Genomic DNA, 19017 nt, shown 5'->3' on the forward strand with positions numbered 1-19017 from the left:
ATCACCCATATAGATTCTTTGAACCCATTCAGGGCTTGCTTAATCAAAATACCTGACAGTGGGGTCTAGGCATCTTTATTTTTTATTTTTTAATTGTTTCACCAGTAAGTTTGAGGCAGAGCCAGTGTTGAGAGCTGCTGCTTTAAGAATTGGACTGATTAGTGAGGTTGATTTGGAGTGGAGAAGGGGAAGTAGAGAGGCCAAAATCAGGAAAACCAACTAGAAGCATACTGCAATAATCCTGAAGATTTCAGTAAAGCTTTTCTCAGGATCTACTAAATCCTGTCTTTTGATTTGCTAATGAATCATAGAAAACTTAAATTAAGTCCCAGAGTTTCTTGGCTCCCATGATAGATTGTGCTTTTATATAGTTTAAACCCGTCTAATGGTTTGTTCCCTTTTCAAAGACATCCTGCCAATGAAATCCCTTCACTATAAAACAGGGTGTCTCCTTAAGTGTTCCCATTGTGTTTGGTGAAATTCTATAGTATTTGAGAAGCACATGCTTCATTTTTCTCAAGTGAACACTGCCTGCAAAACAAGGGACTCTAATTAAAAACTTGATTTGAAGAACAAATGGTGGGGCCACTCACAGCCTGCAGCTGAAGAAGCAGGTCATTCTTCTCCCTGATGAAGGAGACCTGTTTTGCTTTCAGTTCTTCCCTCTGAGATTCTGACTTCTCCAAGGCTTTTTGCAGTTGCACACACTCTTCCTTCAGAGCAACTATCGCCTTTCCCATTTCAGCAGATTTAACAAGAGGCTTGATCTTGAAGAAGAGCCTCATCCAGGGCCAGTTCTTCACAGCCATGAAAACTCTTATGTTCCACTGGATCAAAAGAAGTGCGTCCCTAAATCCAGAGGGAAAAAGAAAAACAAGTTAACCCAGATGATATGAGAGTCATTTTCCCAATCCAGATCCTTAAGAAGCATATCTTCCGAGGAGTCATTAAAATATCTCATTAGTCTTCAAAGCACTTCTACATCTGGGCTCTCATTTGATTCTGGCAAAAGCCCTATGAGGGACTTCTTGGGCTAGCAATATTGTGGGCTAGATGTCCCCAAAATACTCCCACTGCAAACATTCTCTCAATGAGAGCAGAGTCTGAAAGAGGGTAAGAAAGAGGGAGCAAAAAAAACTTTAATGAATGTGCGTATAGCTTGGCCACCTTCATGGAAGGTGAGATCCAGTTTTGGTATTGTAATGATTTATATTTTTATATCCACATGGAGAAACAAACAGGCTGAGACTTTCGAAGAACATCATTCCTTTTTTTTTTTTAAGATTTTTATTTATTTATTTATTTATTCATTCATTCATTCATTCATTCATTCATTCATTCATTCATTCATAGACACACAGAGAGAGGAGCAGAGACACAGACAGAGGGAGAAGCAGGCTCCACGCAGGGAGCCCGATGCGGGACTCGATCCCGAGTCTCCAGGATCACACCCCAGGCTGCAGGCGGCACCAAACCGCTGCGCCACGGGGGCTGCCCAAAGAACATCATTCTTAATGAAAAGAAAAAATTTTAAATTCACCACTAGCACAAAGTGATGTCAAAGAGAAGTACATCTGATTTGCTCTGGGCTTAGGATAAAGAAAAAATTCTACTCCAGAATTTTTTTTTATCCTAGACCAGTACCATTGGAATGTCTGATGTTTGAATCATACTATCTGGTCAGTGCAGATGTATGTAAGGATTTAGCATAATCATTTTTTATGCTGGTAATAAACACCCTTTGGGCTTTTGGGAAAGGAGAATACAAAAGTGCACTGAAGAAAATACCCTCAAAAGAGATTCTCCTAAAGTCCCTTGGTAGATGAGCTTACTCTTCAAAATTACAAAACACCTATAGAAAAAAAAAAAAAAAATCAACCATAAGTGAGGGAGGGCAACTATAATAAAAAGTCTGATTATTCCAAGAATTTTAAATAATTGAACAATCTGGTGGAGACCATAAAATAATTGTTAAAAATTCTTAAAGGCATAGAGGAAAGACTTTAAAAAACAAGAAATAAATGAGCCTTTATGATAAGAGGGCAGAAAGATTTTAAAGAGGATCAAATAAAATATCTGATACTGGAAAATATAGTCATTTAAATCAAATTCAGTGGAAGAACTGAGAAGCTGATCATACACACTGAAAAAAAATTGTGAATTAATAAACCCAAAGCAAGTGGAAGGAAGGAAAGAATAAAGATGAGATCAGAGACTAATAAACTAGAAAGAAAAAACAAAATGAAAAAAGGTGATTACATAGTCTCTATTAAGTATCTGACATAAGTGATCAAGAAAAAGGAGAGAAGACACGAATAAACAGTACTAGAAATAATATTCTAAGAATATTCTAGGATTATGTTTAGAAACATATAGATATGGTAGAGATTAAAAATCATAATCTAGCAAATTGGAAAATTTAAAAGAAATGTACAATTTTTTAAAGGAACATCTAAACCAATTCAAGAAGAGAAATCTCAATAGGTCTATAACTGTTAAATAAATGGAATCAAAATTGAAAAACCCCATCACCGTATCTACTTGGTTTAATAGGCAAATTTACCAACCATTCAAGGAACAGATAATCAAAATAAATTGTTTCATGTTTTGAAAAGAAGAAACATTCTCTACTTGTCTTCTAAGGTTAAAGTCGTCTTGATCCAAAGATAGATAACATAGTAGGAGAAAAAAATTACCAAACTTATTCATGAAGAATGTTGCAAAAATCCTTATAATACTATAACCAAATCCATCAATGTATAAAAAAGGTATTTCAAAAACAAAGTGGGTTTAACATTTTTAAAAAGCAACTAATATAATTCAAAAAACGGATAGGTCAATGGGAAAAAAACTGCGATTGTTTCACTAGGTGGAGAAAAAGAATTTAACCATTTTCCTGGTAAAAGTGTTTAACAACGTAGGATGGAATGAATGTCCTCCATACAATATATCATACCTTTAAAAAGAAAAGTCTATAGTAAACATCATCTTAAAAGGGAAATGATAGCTTTCCCCAAAATCAGAAATATGACAAAATTTGGCAGAAGTTTTTGAAGTCCAAAACACCACAAGTTAGTAATAATCTGGAGCAATGAGATTTTCATACACTTCTGATGATGAGTCAATTGGAAAGCATATTGGCAATATCTCATGAAGATAAGTTGTGTGTAGGCTAAAATCTAATAATTCATACCCTAGAGAAAAGCTACTGGGAGTGTGGGTCTCACTAGCTGCTACCCACAAACTCTCAGAGCATGAACCAGCATTTTGAATAACACTGTTCTCAAAAAACTCTTGTACATGTGAAGGGGCAGACATTTACAAAAATGATGCTGCAGAGCTGTTCCTAATAGCAAAAAGTCGTAAATGAGTTAAATTAACTTGAGCTGGAAAATGGATAAATAAATCATGGTATATTTATACAATGGAATACTATATAGCAGTTAAAATCCATAATCTAGCACTAAATTTATCAATATTAATAAACTGCAACAGTAGTTCTGAATATAGAGAATGAATTTCAGGATAATATATGCAGAATATTCTATAAAAGAAGACTCGAAACAGGCAAAGTCATGTAACCTTTTAAGGATATCTGCATATCTCCATAGGATTCAGATCAAAGCAGAAATACACAAGGGGCTTCAACTGTATGTTTATTTTTTTGTAGTGTTGTGAGCAACTACAGAAAAATATGTTAAAGGAATGAAAACATACCTTTATATGCTTTATATACAAAACATGAACGAAACATGGAATGACAACACAAACTCAGGATCTGGGGAACTAGGTATAGGATCTGGATCAAGGGAGAGATATACAAAGGACGTCAATTTTGCAAATATTTTTAAATTGTGAGCAATTATAGAGAAAATGTTAGGAACTCCTAAACTTTGATGATAAGCTCCATGAGTGCACATTAGAATATTTTCTGTATTTTTTGCTTGAAATACTTTATGATAATTGTGTAAAGCCATCCTGTGATTAGAAGGAATGGATAGTAAAGACCTCATTTTACAGATGAAGGAAGAGAACTATATAGAAACTGTAAGATTTTTACCCAAGTTTACACAACTAGTCTTAGAAGCCATCTCTCCCATCCCCAAACTTCCATAAATTCCCATACCATACTGAGCACAATATCAGTCACAGAAAATTCTTAGGAGAGGTCTCTCTATTATCTTTGATATCACCATGTAATGATATTTTTCTTTTTTGGAAAAACAGAAGGAATTAATGATTGTCAATTAAACAAGTTATACCAAGACCTGTAGACTTCTCTCCAGAAGGTAAACTACACAGTAAAAAAAAAAAAAAAAAAAAAAAAAAAAAAAAAAATGCAACAACTGCAGAATCTCTTGCTCACAATCCCTTTGTTTGGAGATTTTGCTAGCTTACTTTCCATGACTCTCTTAAACAATAGGCAAGACCTACACCTTAGTGTCCAAATGTGTTGATAAATGTCCCCAGTGAAACTGCCTGAAATGAAATAAGAGAGTTATGATTATATATCACCAACAGCCACAATTTCTGACCCAGGGGAAGTTGTAAAGTGGTCGGCACACCTCCCCACTCTGTAGCAAATTTCCCCAGAGCTGGCTGTAGGATGCATGCAAACCTTTCCAGTTCTGCTTCTGTTATGAACTATGAGTCATGCCACCCTCAGAGACCCAGACTTCCTTGACTCTAAAGAATCCCTCTAAAGGGAAGCCTGGAAACAATACAAAAAATATCTGAATTACACTTACCCTTAGTTGTAGCAAGAGAAACAAACAAACAAACAAACAAAAAGCCCTTTATGCTCTGTGTTCCAGGATTTAATTTTAAGTGAAGTCCCAGCCTAAGCAGGCTAGCAGCTCTTTACCTTGACCTATTATAAGACAATGAGATGAAGTCACACTGATTCAGGCACAGCACTACTCTAGCAGATGAGGTGTAGGGGAGGGATATCCTACCTCTCTTCCAGAATCTTCTGGAACTTGATTCGCATCAATTTGCCCCGTATTCTGGCTTGGAACAATGTAAAGACTTTAGATAGTCTCTCATGTCTCATTGCTTCCAGTTGTTCCAGAAAGCCAGCTTTTAAAAACACCTAAAAGAAATAAGTTAGATGTTAGTTCCACTCATAATGGGTATTCATTAGATGTCTACCGAATGACTGTATGAACAACTGTTGTATTCATTGATTAGTCATCTGTCTTGCTAAGTTTTACTCAATGTGTAAAATGTACATTCTAGAAAGTTTGGTTTTACAAATCTAAAGTTTGCAAAAATATTTTATTTAATCCTGTAGTTATTGGTCCCTATGGACTATTCTCCTCCTCGATAGGAGATCAAGGAAACCTGGTTTAAGTTTTAAGACAGACCCAGCCAGGCAGTGCTCTGAAGTGCCAGACAGGGGTCTGCAAACTTTTCTGTAAAGGGCCAGAGAGAAAATATTTTGGGACTTTATAGCTCACATAGAATTTTCATAGATCTATAGAATCTTCTTCATCTCCTCTTTTCCTTCATTTACCTCCTCATCCTTTAAAACAAACAAACAAACAAACAAACAAACAAAAAACCCAACCATTTAAAAACGTCAAACCATTTTTAACTAATGGGCCATATTAAAAATAGGTTGTGGCGATGGCCCTTAGGCCAAAGTTTGCTGATCTCTTTCCTAGAGAAAGTCACTTTGTCTTAGGCATTAAAGAATCCACCTTTTCACGATTTATTAGCAATGGCCAAGATGAGGTGAGTGAGGTGTCAGGCACAAATTTTAAGGAAGCACTCACTTTCAGGGTTGTATAAGTCAGTACTTACATAACCCTAATAGTGAGTGCCTTCTTAAATTTTGTGCCTTAGGAGGCTCTCTTGCCTCTTGCTAGTTCCAGTCTAGATTAGTAGTATACAGCAAAAATAATTAAGCCCACAAGGAAATAAAGGACGAGTAGTGGCAATCAGCAGAAACAATGACACCAGAAGCAGATTCTCAGGCACTCAAAATGTGGGAGTCAAGTACCATTTTATAGTCACGTCCTATGGAGCTCTTTTTCTGTGAGCTCTTCATCCTAGACCCTCCAATTCTCTAATAATTTGGTCTTTCCGTGTCTGTCATTAGGAATCACCTGATGTCGACCATCAAATGAAACCAAATCTATTAGTCAGACATTTCCCATAATATACGGATCATACCAAAATCATCTAAGGCAAAGCCGAATTTAGCCAACCACATCTAAAGAACTTAACAATGGATTAATTTTTTGGATAGTGAGGTTGACCCTAGCATTTTTAATTACTCATACAGTTTTCTAGAATTAATTCCCTAAAAGAGTTCTTGCAGATTAATCCGTTCAACAGATACAAGCAGTTTATTCCAGTAAGTTGAATTTACCTTTTTCTAGCCCTGATGTCTCTGCACATATTCTAGCACACTGAGGTTGATTCAATATTTTATAGCTTGGCACAAACTTACTTAGATGAATAATTATAAAAATGTAAATGTAGTCAAGACTGAGGGCTGAAGAAGCATTGAGTTTTCTCTCAAATAGCATTGAAGTTTCCGCTTTCGACTGAGCTCTATTTGTGTTATTTGTGGTCACAAGAACTGTAGAGTGCCTTATCATGGATATTTTAGGATACACACTCTTTCCTCCCACTCTTTTCCAAATGCATTCTTCCTAGTTTTCCGGTTACCTTAGTGATTCCAAAGCGGTACTGGATATGGTCTATCTCCAATGAGCCAAGTAATTCCTCAGCTGCTTTTCTGCTGCTTACAAACCTACTCTTCGGAAAGGCTCTTGGGTTCAGAATGCAGTACCTAATTGAAAATAGATAAAGAATAAATCCTGGGGTCAGGGAGGTCACATGATTCAAATAAAGAATAATCTGAACAAATGAGGTAAAGGAGGTACAGACTTGTACCTCTCCTATCAATATGTTCGATTTTCACAAAACTCTGGGCAATAATGAGGATACAAGTAATAATCTCTTACTTTGGCATAATAATTTGTACTTTTCATAGGCCCTTGGAGACAACATCATTTGAGTCTCTGCTCAATTAGGGAGGGAAGGAGAGATTGGGAGGCAAAGGGAGGGGAAGAGGCAGGCTTATGGATCTCTGTTGTACAGATAAGAAAACTGAAAAGCAGAGACATTAAATGTGTCTTCCAAGATTTCTTCACCCTAACAGTGAGCTAGCACAGAACTAGAAATATACCTCTTAACCTTGAGACAGGTTCCCTTTCTAGTCTATCATACTTGGCTCAAATTTGCTTGATGACCTATAATTTAGACTTTTGGAATTTAGAAAATAGAAAGCAGAAATGCCTCTCCTGCCACACACCCTGCTGGGTTCCTTTCTTTCACAGGCTTGCTAGTAAAGCAACAGCCTGCTTGGAAGGCAGCTACGATTAAGTACACACAACATTTCAGAAATTCAATTCAGCCTCCATGTCTTTCTTCTGTATATATTTCTTCTATATGTGGGTCTATTATCCGTTAATAGAGATTTAAGGATATTACAGCTACATGGATGTTGGATTTAAGGGGAAGTAATAATGGAACTCTGTCGTCATATATCTCACCACCACCAAAACACATCGATCTGTAGTCTGGAGGCCATCAACCAAACAATGCATGCCTAAACACTCAGAAAGAGAGGAAAACAGAATGGGCTACCTTAGGCTCCTCGGATCCGGGGATGTATGTTTACCTTTGTTTAAAATCAGCATATAGCAGTTGGTTCGGAAAACCTTCACAGCATATCCTGATCCCTTCTAAGACACCATTACAGCGGAGCTGCTGCAGAAGCAAGTAGGGATCCAACTCACCTGAAGCAAAAGGATACTGTTCAGTCTGTGTCCAAAAGAATTATTACCCAAGATCTAGTCCTAATTGCACATCTTGGGATTTAAAAAAGTTTGAATTTGGTGTTCTCTATATAAAGGGTAATAGGAGTTCACTTCACTCCCAGCCTGATGGCACTAACAGTACCCATCCTATCATGTAAGAGTCTCGAAATAGGATTTACCTGAAGTTCCTTTAATACCTAATGAACCCTTTAATTCACAGTTAGTCAAATTTTATAAGCAAATACACCTAGAAGATAAAGAATACATTTTTGCTAGGATTATAAATAGCTGATTTTACATCCATTCTCTGGCTTAAAACCAGCTAGAGAGGGGAAATATGAACACAAAAGGGAACTGCCATCTCCGGTTAGGAAGGGGAAGAGATTACAAGAAGGAGAATATAAGAAAAGGAGAAGATAAGCACAGCCACAAAATTTTGCTTATTATTTTGCCTTATGAGGGACTTGGTCACATCCCAGCCTACATTCTCTGAGAGAGAGAGAGAGAGAGAGAGAGAAAGAGAGACCACCTATGCTTTATTCTATACCATAAGCATCCTCCTATCACCTCCTTGTTTATCAGATGAAGTCCTACTAAAGCTGCAGCTGCAATCTCAGAGACAAGCCTTTGAAAAACCTTCCAAGAAGCCACTGTGTCTCGCTTTCAGAAAATCTGCTGGAAGAAGCCAAATAGCACTCCTCCTAAGACAAAGGCCTACAATAGTATTATAAGAAAAATGGAAAGGAGATGAATCTTTGCTTATGTCCAGGGTCACAGAAATAAACTCTAAGCCATATATCCATATTCCTGTACTCCAGTCCCTTTGATAGACAGAGACAGATGATCTGTAAGAAGGGGAACAAGTGGAGCTCTATGACCCCAAAAGATCAAGCATGCTCATTCCCTTTAAGTACATATGAAAAACTGTCTTGATTAGATCATGAAGCTTTTCTTAGGACTTTGTCTTATGACTTAAAAAAAAAAAAAATCAACTGCTAAAATCAGAGCTGACTCGATGGGAGACAACTCTAATAGGTAACAGAATTGCTCCAAAATAGAGGCAGCTAATTAGATTTCTTGCCAAATGGAAGCAGTGTCCCTGGATGCATTCAGAAACCCAGCTGATAAGAAACAATGAGGCAAAAACATACAGTGTCGATGAACATGAAGTGTTTGTGTTGCAAAAACCCAAACTGCAGCATCATTGTTTAGTATCACACTTTCCCAAAATAGGTCACAGACTGTCAAGACCGGGGTCCTAATTACAGGAGGTTAATAAAAATGCAAGATACTACAGAACCTCAGAAATTAGAATCAGCAGCATCTGGCTAGCTATATATTCCAAGGGTGATTAGAGCTCTGAAGACATAAGCGTGTATCATATACACAACTTTGAAGGTAACAGTCTCTGACCAAGTTTTATAGAAGCCTGTAATTCCAAAAAGAAGTCGGAGAATCTTCAAACATATGATGTAAGGAAAAGAATCCATGTAGTTAATATCTATAAAAACTTTGTTTTGGCAATTAAGAACAAAAAGTAATTCACCACCCACCACCATCCATTCATCAAAAAGCATCCAGTATAATAGCCAAGACATGGAAATAAACTAAGTGTTCAGAGATGGAAAAATGGATAAAGAAGATGAGATATGTGTACACACACACACACACACACATCCCTACATACATATACACATATACACAATGGAATATTATTCAGCCATAAAAATGGAGAAAGCCCAACCATATGCAACAACATGGATGGACCTTGAGGTCATTATACTAAGTGAAGTAAGTCAGGCAGAGAAATATAAATATTGTATGATCTTGCTTATGTGTGGAATCTAAAAACAAACAAACTGATGGAAAAAGAGATTAGATTTGTGGATTTGCAGTTATCAGAAATAGGAAGTGAAGAAGGGAGGGGAAATTAGACCAAGGTTGTCACAAGGCACAGACTTCCAGTCATAAGATAAATAAGTATTAGGGATGCAAAGTAAAACACAACGGGTATAGTTAACACTGTTGTATGATATATTTGAAAAGTTAAGCATCAAGGTAGTAAAGCAGAGTCAATCCTAGGGATGCCTAGGTGGCTCAGCGGTTGAGCCTCTGCCTTGGGCTCAGGACATGATCCCAGGGTCCTAGGATCATGTCCCGTATCAGGCTTCCCACAGGAGCCTGCTTCTCCCTCTGCCTGTGTCTCTGCCTCTCTCTGCGTGTCTCTCATGAAATCTTAAAAAAAAAAAAAAAAAAAAAAAAAAAAGAGAGAGAGAGAGAGTCAATCCTAAGAGTTCTTATCACAAGGTTAAAAAATATGAGATGATGGATGTTAATTAAACTTGGTAATTATTTCATGATATATATAAGTCAAATCATTATGCTGTATACCTTAAATTTATACTGTAGTGCTGTATGCCAATTATATCTCAATAAAACTGGTATGTGTGTGTGGGGAGAAACATTAAAAATAAAACCATCTATTCACTGCTCACAAGTACATAACTAAAGAGATGTGTGCTATTAGGGAGAGGGAAGATTAGCATTGGCAAGGAAGGCTAGAAGGAGTTCTTAACAATTAGAAATGGATTTAGGTACTGTCTTCATGGTCGATTTAGATCATTCAGATCAAATGATTTCTTATATGCTCAAATATCTACCTTATTTCCACCATCGATTATCTAATCCCTTTTATTATACTTTGCCCTGGTAGACAATGGCATAGAAACTCATCCAGGTTTTAGCATAAAACTTAAGGAAGAATTTAGATGGTAATATCAAGCATTCTAATGTTAACCAATTGAATTGGCCTTGTGAAATCCTTCTGTGCATCCACTTGAATCTCAATCCAAAAGCAATCTTGAGGAGGTTCAGAAGACCTCATTTTTAAAGTTACTTTCATTTTTCTACTTGAAATCTACTCTAATATAAAAGGAACTGGTAAATTTTCTTAAAAAAAAAAAAAAAAACTTTCAACATAGCGTGAATCAAATGCATTTCCTAGTGTGGATTACAAAGAAATCTAGTTCTTACCTGGTATTTTGTTCACATTGGGATTTATGCATCTCACAAAATGAGGTGCTGTTGATTTCAGCTTAGTCATCAATTTATTTAGGTTTTCCTTAAATAGAGACCGTAAGAAACACAAAATCACTTTGCAAATCACTAAAAACACCAATCTACCTAACAATTGTCTCCAAGTCTATCAACTTAATCATAAAGCCAAGATGCATATCAACAATAAAATAATGAATTCAACATTCTTCCCTGCTTACTAAACCATACATTAGTTCTTTCCTATGACAAGTCAATATTTATCTGACAGATACAGTTCTGTTGTGAATTCTATCTACCTGTTTTGAATTTGATAGCAATAATTTATGGCTGGGCAATCAAATGACTTGAACACAAACTGTTTCTCAAGTTTTCTGTATGGAAAGTTTTTCTTAGGTCAGGTTCTTTGGAAGCAGTATCTGACTTGGGTTTGAGTGATTTACTCGAGAAGCAGGGGAGGGGAGGGGAAGAAAAAAAGCAATGATACAGATTCGAAGTCTACTGTGATCCCTGCAGGAGCTCTGAGCACAAATGTACCAATTGCACCACAGTTGGTCCCCACCTTGATGCAAGAAAGGAATCAGGGTCTGGAGGGATGAGTAAGGAGATAGCTAAGCTTCCCATTTGGCCAGTGGCAATTCTGGCACCTGTGAGTTGCTATGAGCCAACATTCTCATCAGCTGGAAGATGGCTGACAAAGGGGACCTAAGTAGACAACAACAGTGTCCACTAAAACCCATTAATATCAACATAAACGCCAACTTCTCCAACTTGGCTAACTTTAGATAGATACTTTTCCCTTATTTGAAGATGTGAAATTTCAAATAAGTAATAACATATGCAGATTGTGAGGCAGTTAATATATGAATAGATGCAATTAAAAATTACTTTATGCAGAGATGCAACCATTTGGAATGAAACTCCTCTCTTGCGCTGCTTTTCCCCAAACTGTAGAGCTAAAAAAAGAAGAAAAAAGCATTTAAAAAGCTCTTTTTTGTCACATTACCATACCCTGTTGATGAAAGTATAAATTTGTCAAGTTCTAGAAGCAATATGGCAATATCTACAAAAAGCTTTTAAAAATATTTGTCTCAACACAAATGTCTATTTCTAATGCTCTTCCTTAAGGAAATAGGCAACTGTGCAAAGACTTGCTGCAGCATTGTTTAGTCAGTGTAAAAAAAAAACTAAACAAAAAATAAAGTTATCAAAGAAAATATCTATCAAGAAGAGATTGACTAGTTAAAGTATGAATGAGTACGTATACAGTGAAACACTGTGGCCTTTTAAAATGATGAGGAGGATCCATATAACTGAGATGGGAAGATCTCTGGGATTTATTTTAAGAGAAAAAGTAGGGTATAAAAGTTTGTGTGTTATGATCCTGAGTGTTTATACGTGTTTCTCAGTGTTAATTATATTTTTAGTGACTATATACATAAAAAACATCAGGAGGAGCATATACCAAAATGTTAGCAATTGCTATCACTAGCAATTGGAATGATAGGTAACTTTTATGTTTCTCTTATTTTTCCATATTGTCTGCATTTTTGGCAACTCTCATGCACCACTTTTATAATTTATAAAAAGCCATCTATTTCCATTTTCTTGAAGCAAAAGGGTCTATGCTAAGCCAAATTATTTTACAAACATTTTTGTAGTGCTAACTCTCAAAGATGTACAACAACAACCACCGCAAAACTCCCAGGCAATCTGGAAAAACTGGACCAGCTGTCAACACGAAAAGCAAAATATTCTTTGCACCCGAGTAGCACTGGGACAGATGTCCTAGCTCTTAATCACTAACGTCCTGCTGACATGCCCCAGACCCTCCAAGTCAATCACTGGACCTCTTAGTACTTCAGTTTCTCCACCTATGGAAAGAGAATACTACTACCTTCCATTATTAATTTTTTAAAACAATTATATCTCTGGTTTAAAGTACCTGGATTCCTCAGAAGAAAGTATGGTTATTACAGGGAATTTAATGTTTGGATGAGTGAGAAACGTGGAGGCAAGTATTTTCAGGGGGTGCTTAAAAATTACCCAAAAAAAGCACATTCTGGACAATTATTCTTTTCTGCTTCCAAAGGACACAGCACAAACCCTGAAGAGTTCGAAGATGATTTCCTGTCTGATTCTCTCCCAAATCCCTGCCTGATCTCTTATGATCAGAGAATGACCCATCTGGGAACTGTAAGCTTAGGAGTCACCATCTATCCGACTGCTCAGGGGCACTTTAGAAACCATTAGAATCAGGCAAATGCACTGCCTGGAGATGATGAGGGCCCAAATACAATAGCCTTCATTTCTCAACCTCCTCTTGAGGCAGGCCAACAGGATTTCATGTCTGCTCTGAATTATGTCATCTGTGCTGATGAAGCCAGAAGTGCCAACTTCCTTCTCCATTTCCTCACCATGTCAATCAGGGGGCCCAAATTAGCCTGCCGGGGCCAGGAGTTAACTTAAAGCTGGGTGTGAGATAACAGGACAGTTGAGGAGGTTAGGAAATGAGAATGCACACCCCTTCAAGAAGAGCTGGTACATGTTGCTCCATTGCCACAAGGGTGTCTGAACACAGGCTGGACAGATTTTTCTATTTTCCCATGTTTTCTACGTTTTGTGAGAAAAAGGAAATGCAAATGTGTATGTGGAAACTTCTGATTTTTTAAACCGTGCGGACCAAACAAAACATGTCTGAAGGCCAGGTTAGGCTCGAAGGTTACCAATCTGTGACTTTTAAAATGATTCATGGAGAGCTTCCCTCTGTAGCCAGCAGCCAGTTGTGAGGCTGATGTTCTCCACATGGTCTCAGTTTCCTCAAATGTGGTGCAGAAATCTGAATTATGTCCTAAATACTCGTAGCCTGTACATCTCTCTGTCTTGTTTCTGGAAGACAGTGAGAGAAGTATAGGCACTAGGCCAGGAAGCAGAATTCCTGCTTCCTACCTTGGTTTTGCATTTACTACTGTCAAATTAATTAAACAAGGAGGCCCTTAGACTGATGTGGTTCTAATTCCATAGTGACCTATATCAGCGAGCCAAAATCTAAGCCTATAAACGTCCCAAGGTTACAGAATCAAAACACTAGCGACAACCGATCACAGTCGAGTAGGCTTTAAACTACAACCAGTCAATAGCTTCCTTATTTTGCCTCCACCTTCTCTCCATAAAGTATCTCCCTGAGCTCCGTCAGTGGAGCAGTCTTAAACACTGAGGGTTTGACTTGAATCAAATGAATGATGTCAATCAAATGAATCACATGAATCAATTTTTGCTCAACTAAATGCTTAAAATTTTTTTAACATGCTTCAATTTATCTTTGATCAGTAGATTTGTGAAATTGGGGATGCTCCTTAACTCTTCCGTAGTTGCCCCTGTAAGTAAGGAGACATTTCCCTTTCACTGTATCTGAAAGGGTCATGGCAGGGACTAAGATAATATATCTAAAAGTGCTTCGTAAATCACAAACTACTAAACATGAGTAGTTATTTGTCGATCAATAAATATTTATGGAGTGTCTGCTAAGCAGGCATTTGCTACATGCTTGAGGCTACAGTTAAACAAATCAGACATAATCCCTGCCCTCAGAAAGCTTATCATAACCCCAAGTTACTATAACACAAAAGCACTGTGAAGGCGAACTCCAAGACACTTGGGGAATATAGATTAAAGAGGCTTGTTATTTCCCCAAAATCATTTATCAAAATACAGTTTGCTGCTCCCTGTTTGCAGCAGGGTTGAGTAGGAGCTAAAAGTGGACCAAAGCAGTCTCCCTGAATTACATCTATCTTAGAGCACCATTTCCCTGAAGAACCGCCAGCCTGAGGACAGAAAGGCTAATAAGAGGGGATGACTCAGACCATGGGAAGCAGACACAGATATCATAGAAAGAGGCAAGGTTTTTATAAGCATCGAGGCAGCCATGGGTTCCATTCTGAAGCTAAAAAATTAGGGAAGATTGTTCAACTCACCACTGTCAGTACCGACGCGATTTTCAAAAAGGTTTGCCAGGAGTCTGTTTGATGACTTCTGAAATACAGCCACCACTGTTTCATTAAGAAGGTCTTTGTTCTTTTCAAGCCAGCCACTAATGTTATAAGGCACCTTTAGAAAGGCATGCAGTTCGGGTAACAAAAGAAGAGAATGCATAAATTAACATAGCAAACTGTGCATTACTTTTTTTAAAAAATCATAAATTGTATGGGTCCTTTAACTTTAAATTGGTTTGAGGTAACAGTACTGAATAATACTCCAGGAGTCCATTGTGCAACCCGAAGAGATTCTCAGGCTTTACCATTTTACATTGTGGAAAGAAAGGAAGAGAAGGGGAGGGAAGGGAGAGGGAGAAAGAATTAACTGGTATTTCCAGTAGAAACAATTCACGTCAGCTCTCCCTCACAGGCAAGAATAGATGAAATAATCCAATTGTCTCTGACACACTGAACATTCAAAAAAATTAGCAATTGTAATGATATTTTACTGTAAATATCATTATAATTAATATTCGAGGATGTGAAGGAAGACAATGACAAGCACATCTATGTACAGTTGGCAGGTCATTTTTAGAATGAATTATCATATCCATTATCAATTGTTTTTGTTATACCCAGAATCACTGACCAGAAGCTGAAAAAGGAGGCAACACACACACCCGTGGGGAAATGAGAAGAAACAGGGAGAGTCATTAGAAACCTTTGTCGGCCATAGTTTGGAGGCCATTACTTCACAGTAACTATCTCTTTATGAGAGAGAGGGGAAAAAAAAAAAACTTCAATAAAAAAGATCAGTTGAAATCACTCATTCACACAATGTTAAGTTAAAAGGAAGGACAAATATGGAAAAACCCACGACTTTGATAATCTCCATGACTTTCTGAAGCTGACTTACTTTGAGTTGGGATGACAGAGTCTATTTTGAGATTTCTAACCTTTGTGCACATGGAATACTATTATAGTATGGGTACTTCATTTCCTAGGTGCTAAAAGGCTATGCCAACTTTTTTGCTGGAACTGAGATTTTTTTTTTGTTCATCTCTTCATTTAATCTAAACTTTGCTTATGTATTATCTAGGGACTTTGGCAGAATGCATTTGAAATAGAGTCAGGAAAATTCAGGGCTCAGTGTCTAGAGGTAACTTACCGCTCCTGCATAATGGACAAGCTCAAAATGAGCTTCACATCTCTTATCATCAGGCTTGGGCTTCTGGAAATGAACCGACTTCCCAAGATGGTGGTCAAAAAGTTTGGTCTGGAAAGTCACATCTGTGGCCTGAGGAAACATACATTCTTCCTCGAGGATGGAAAAGATGCCCATTGGCTGTTGGAGATACACACGAACAGCAGATGAAAGAAAACACCAGGACACAGTATTTTTCAAAAGGGAGGAGGTCAGTGTAATTTCCTATTCCAGGAGACGAATCAGTTGACAAAGGGAAAGAAGGTTCACTACATATAACTAGTCAATCATCCACTCAACAAATATTAGGTATGTACTAGGTGCTGGGCACCAGTAGGAGCTGGCGATGTAGCCATGAGCCACATACACAAAGTGCCTGTCCTCAGAGTGACTACATTCTAATGAAGTAGAAAGTCAATAGTCCGGTAAACACAAAAGAAATCATTTAGTTTCACATAAGTGTCCTGAAGAAAATATACAAAGGAAAGAAATAGAGAATGACGGGGGGAGCAACTGGGAGCTGTTTAAGTAGGATAGGTAAAAGCCTCTGACCTGGACCAGAAGAGCAAATCCTGAGGTCTGTGTACAAGTACTCTTGGCAGACAAGTAATGACTGCAAAGGCCCTGAGGCAGGAACGCACTTGGCAAGTTTGAGGTCCTACCAAAGGCAAAGCGGACAGACCTAAAGTAGTCAGATGGCACATGTGGAATGAGATGCAGCCAGAGATGTAAACAGTATTGGATCCCAAGAGCTCTCCAGGCCATGCTAAGACATTTGAATTTTAAGTGTAATGGGAGGTCTTTGTAGATTTTTAATAAGAAGTGATGTGATGTGATGTTTGCTTCAAAAGGATCACTTGTTTTTGAACAAGGTTGGCAAAGTAGAGCCTGCCGGCCAAATCCTGACTGTGGCCTGTAGAAGAGACCCAATGAGCTAATAATGGTTTTTACATATTAAAAGGGTTGCCAAAATAAAAACAACAAAAGAATATGTGGTGGAAAAACTGGTGATCCTACACCCCATCAGCAAACCTTTTCTTTAAAGGCCCATGTAGGAAACAGGCTTTGTGGGCCACAAATTTCCCGCTACACCCCTGCCATCCACTCAGCCATTTCAGGCCTGAAAACAGCAAGTGGTGACATGTAAATAAAATGAGTGTGACAACGCTTTATTAAAACTTTATTTACAAAAACAGGCTGCAGGCTAGTTTGGGCCCCCAGGGACCTAGTTTGCTGACCCCTGGTCTAAATCGGCGGTAGTGTCAGAGATGGTCAGGAGTCATCGAGATGTGATATAGCTTGAAGGTAAAGTGGAGTAACAACCTGCTGAGGGATAGAACGTGGGTGTAATACAGAAAGAAAAATGACCAGGTTCTTGGCTTGAGCAAATGGGTCATGAATGCTGCCATTCATTAACCAATGTAGGGTACATACACATAGGGAAAAACAGGGTGGGGGGGGGAGAAAAAAAAATCAAGGATTCTAACATTTACATATCAGTTTCTATATTTGTATATTCATTAATTTATTCCACAAATATTTTTGTAGTGCCTTCTATGAATAAATCACTGTACCAGACACATCAGGTTATATGAGGGTTGTGACTCCAGAGCATCTAACCAAGGAGGCAAAACGTGTATGTGGGTGTACAACAAAGCACACAAAACAAAGTATAGAGAAAACATCGTCAGAATTCTGAGACTCAATAGGACCCCTTGGCCCAACAGCATAAATTTCATGATTTTCCACCAACACTTCATACTTAACAACCATAGACTCTCAGGTTTGGGAGGGACGTGAAAGGTCTGGTCCAATCCACCCAAAAGTTCCTTGAATTCCCTTCATGATTTCCTTCTAAAAAGCTAGCTAGTTAATGCTTAAATGTTTTCATGGTGAGAGAACACACCAACTCCCGGCCTAGGCTCTGAATGGGTAGATACATTAAAAGAAAATTTGTTTGTAGCTTAGATTTTGTTCTAAATTATCCCACCGAAGCTATACAAATGGCTCTAATTTGTCAGAGTAGTGGATTATCAGATATTCAAAGATCATATTTTTTTTAAGGTTTTATTTATTTGAGAGGGAGAGAGAGAAAGAGAGCACGAGCAGGAGGAGGGGGAAGGAGAGAGGCCAAGAGAGAGGGCGAAGCAGACTCTCTTGCTGAGCAGGGAGCCCAGCACAGAGCTTGATCCCAGGACTCCAGGATCATGACCTGAGTCGAAGGCAAATGCTTAACCAACTGAGCCACCCAGGTGCCCCTAAAGATCGCATTTTTGATCCATCTGAGTCTATTCTTGTAATACATGGACTGTGATTTTCTACCTCTTTTGTATGTTCTCCTAGATTTAGAATCCACATTCCATAGAAAGCATAATTAACAACATTTCGCTACTAATTCTTGGGCTGAAGAGTTCTCAGACATCTTCCTCCCAAGCATCTAGATGGGGAATGAATCTGCTTGCTCCTGGCAGCAGTGACCTTGCAAGTTCTCGGCAAAGTCAGTAACGTGGAGGAGCACAAGAAGGTGGAGGGAGAATCTGAAAAACGAAATAGTTGTTTCACCGGGGTAAGCTTTTGGAGGCATGGATTCCATCTAGTACCACAGAGTTTCCAGCCATACGTGCAGTCAACCCTCAGCGAAAACTGGGCTTATTTAAAAATTTAAGCATCTCCTGGGATGGTGCCTGCCAACAACAGGGTCACAGCAATGCCTCATGAGGACGACAGCCTCCATCTCAAATAATTACCTTCCATACATGAGGGCTGCCATCATGCTGGGCATCTAATAGAGCCAACTGCTATTGGGGGATGACTGGAAGCTTTATTATTTTTTTATGTATTTATGTATGTATGTATGTATGTATGTATTTATTTATTTATTTTGACTGGAAGCTTTATGCTAAGCAAGAACGTGTCATAGTTCGAAATGGAACAACTTGACCACTGATGA

General features: G+C 38.0%; 1 protein-coding gene across 1 annotated transcript in view; it reads right to left on the bottom strand.

Moving 5' to 3' along the window:
• MYH15 (myosin heavy chain 15) overlaps positions 1–19017 on the bottom strand; it is a 154184-nt gene that overhangs the window by 88325 nt on the left and 46842 nt on the right. Inside the window, exons 15-22 of the mRNA XM_038582731.1 lie at positions 16032–16208; positions 14852–14996; positions 11778–11839; positions 10869–10956; positions 7697–7814; positions 6679–6802; positions 4956–5092; positions 594–849 (exon numbers count right to left, since the gene is read on the bottom strand). Coding sequence (XP_038438659.1) covers positions 594–849; positions 4956–5092; positions 6679–6802; positions 7697–7814; positions 10869–10956; positions 11778–11839; positions 14852–14996; positions 16032–16208 — 1107 coding nt within the window. The remainder of the gene's footprint in view (positions 1–593; positions 850–4955; positions 5093–6678; positions 6803–7696; positions 7815–10868; positions 10957–11777; positions 11840–14851; positions 14997–16031; positions 16209–19017) is intronic.

This window comes from Canis lupus, chromosome 33 (assembly GCF_011100685.1).
Source record: "Canis lupus familiaris isolate Mischka breed German Shepherd chromosome 33, alternate assembly UU_Cfam_GSD_1.0, whole genome shotgun sequence".
Taxonomy (NCBI): domain Eukaryota; kingdom Metazoa; phylum Chordata; class Mammalia; order Carnivora; family Canidae; genus Canis; species Canis lupus.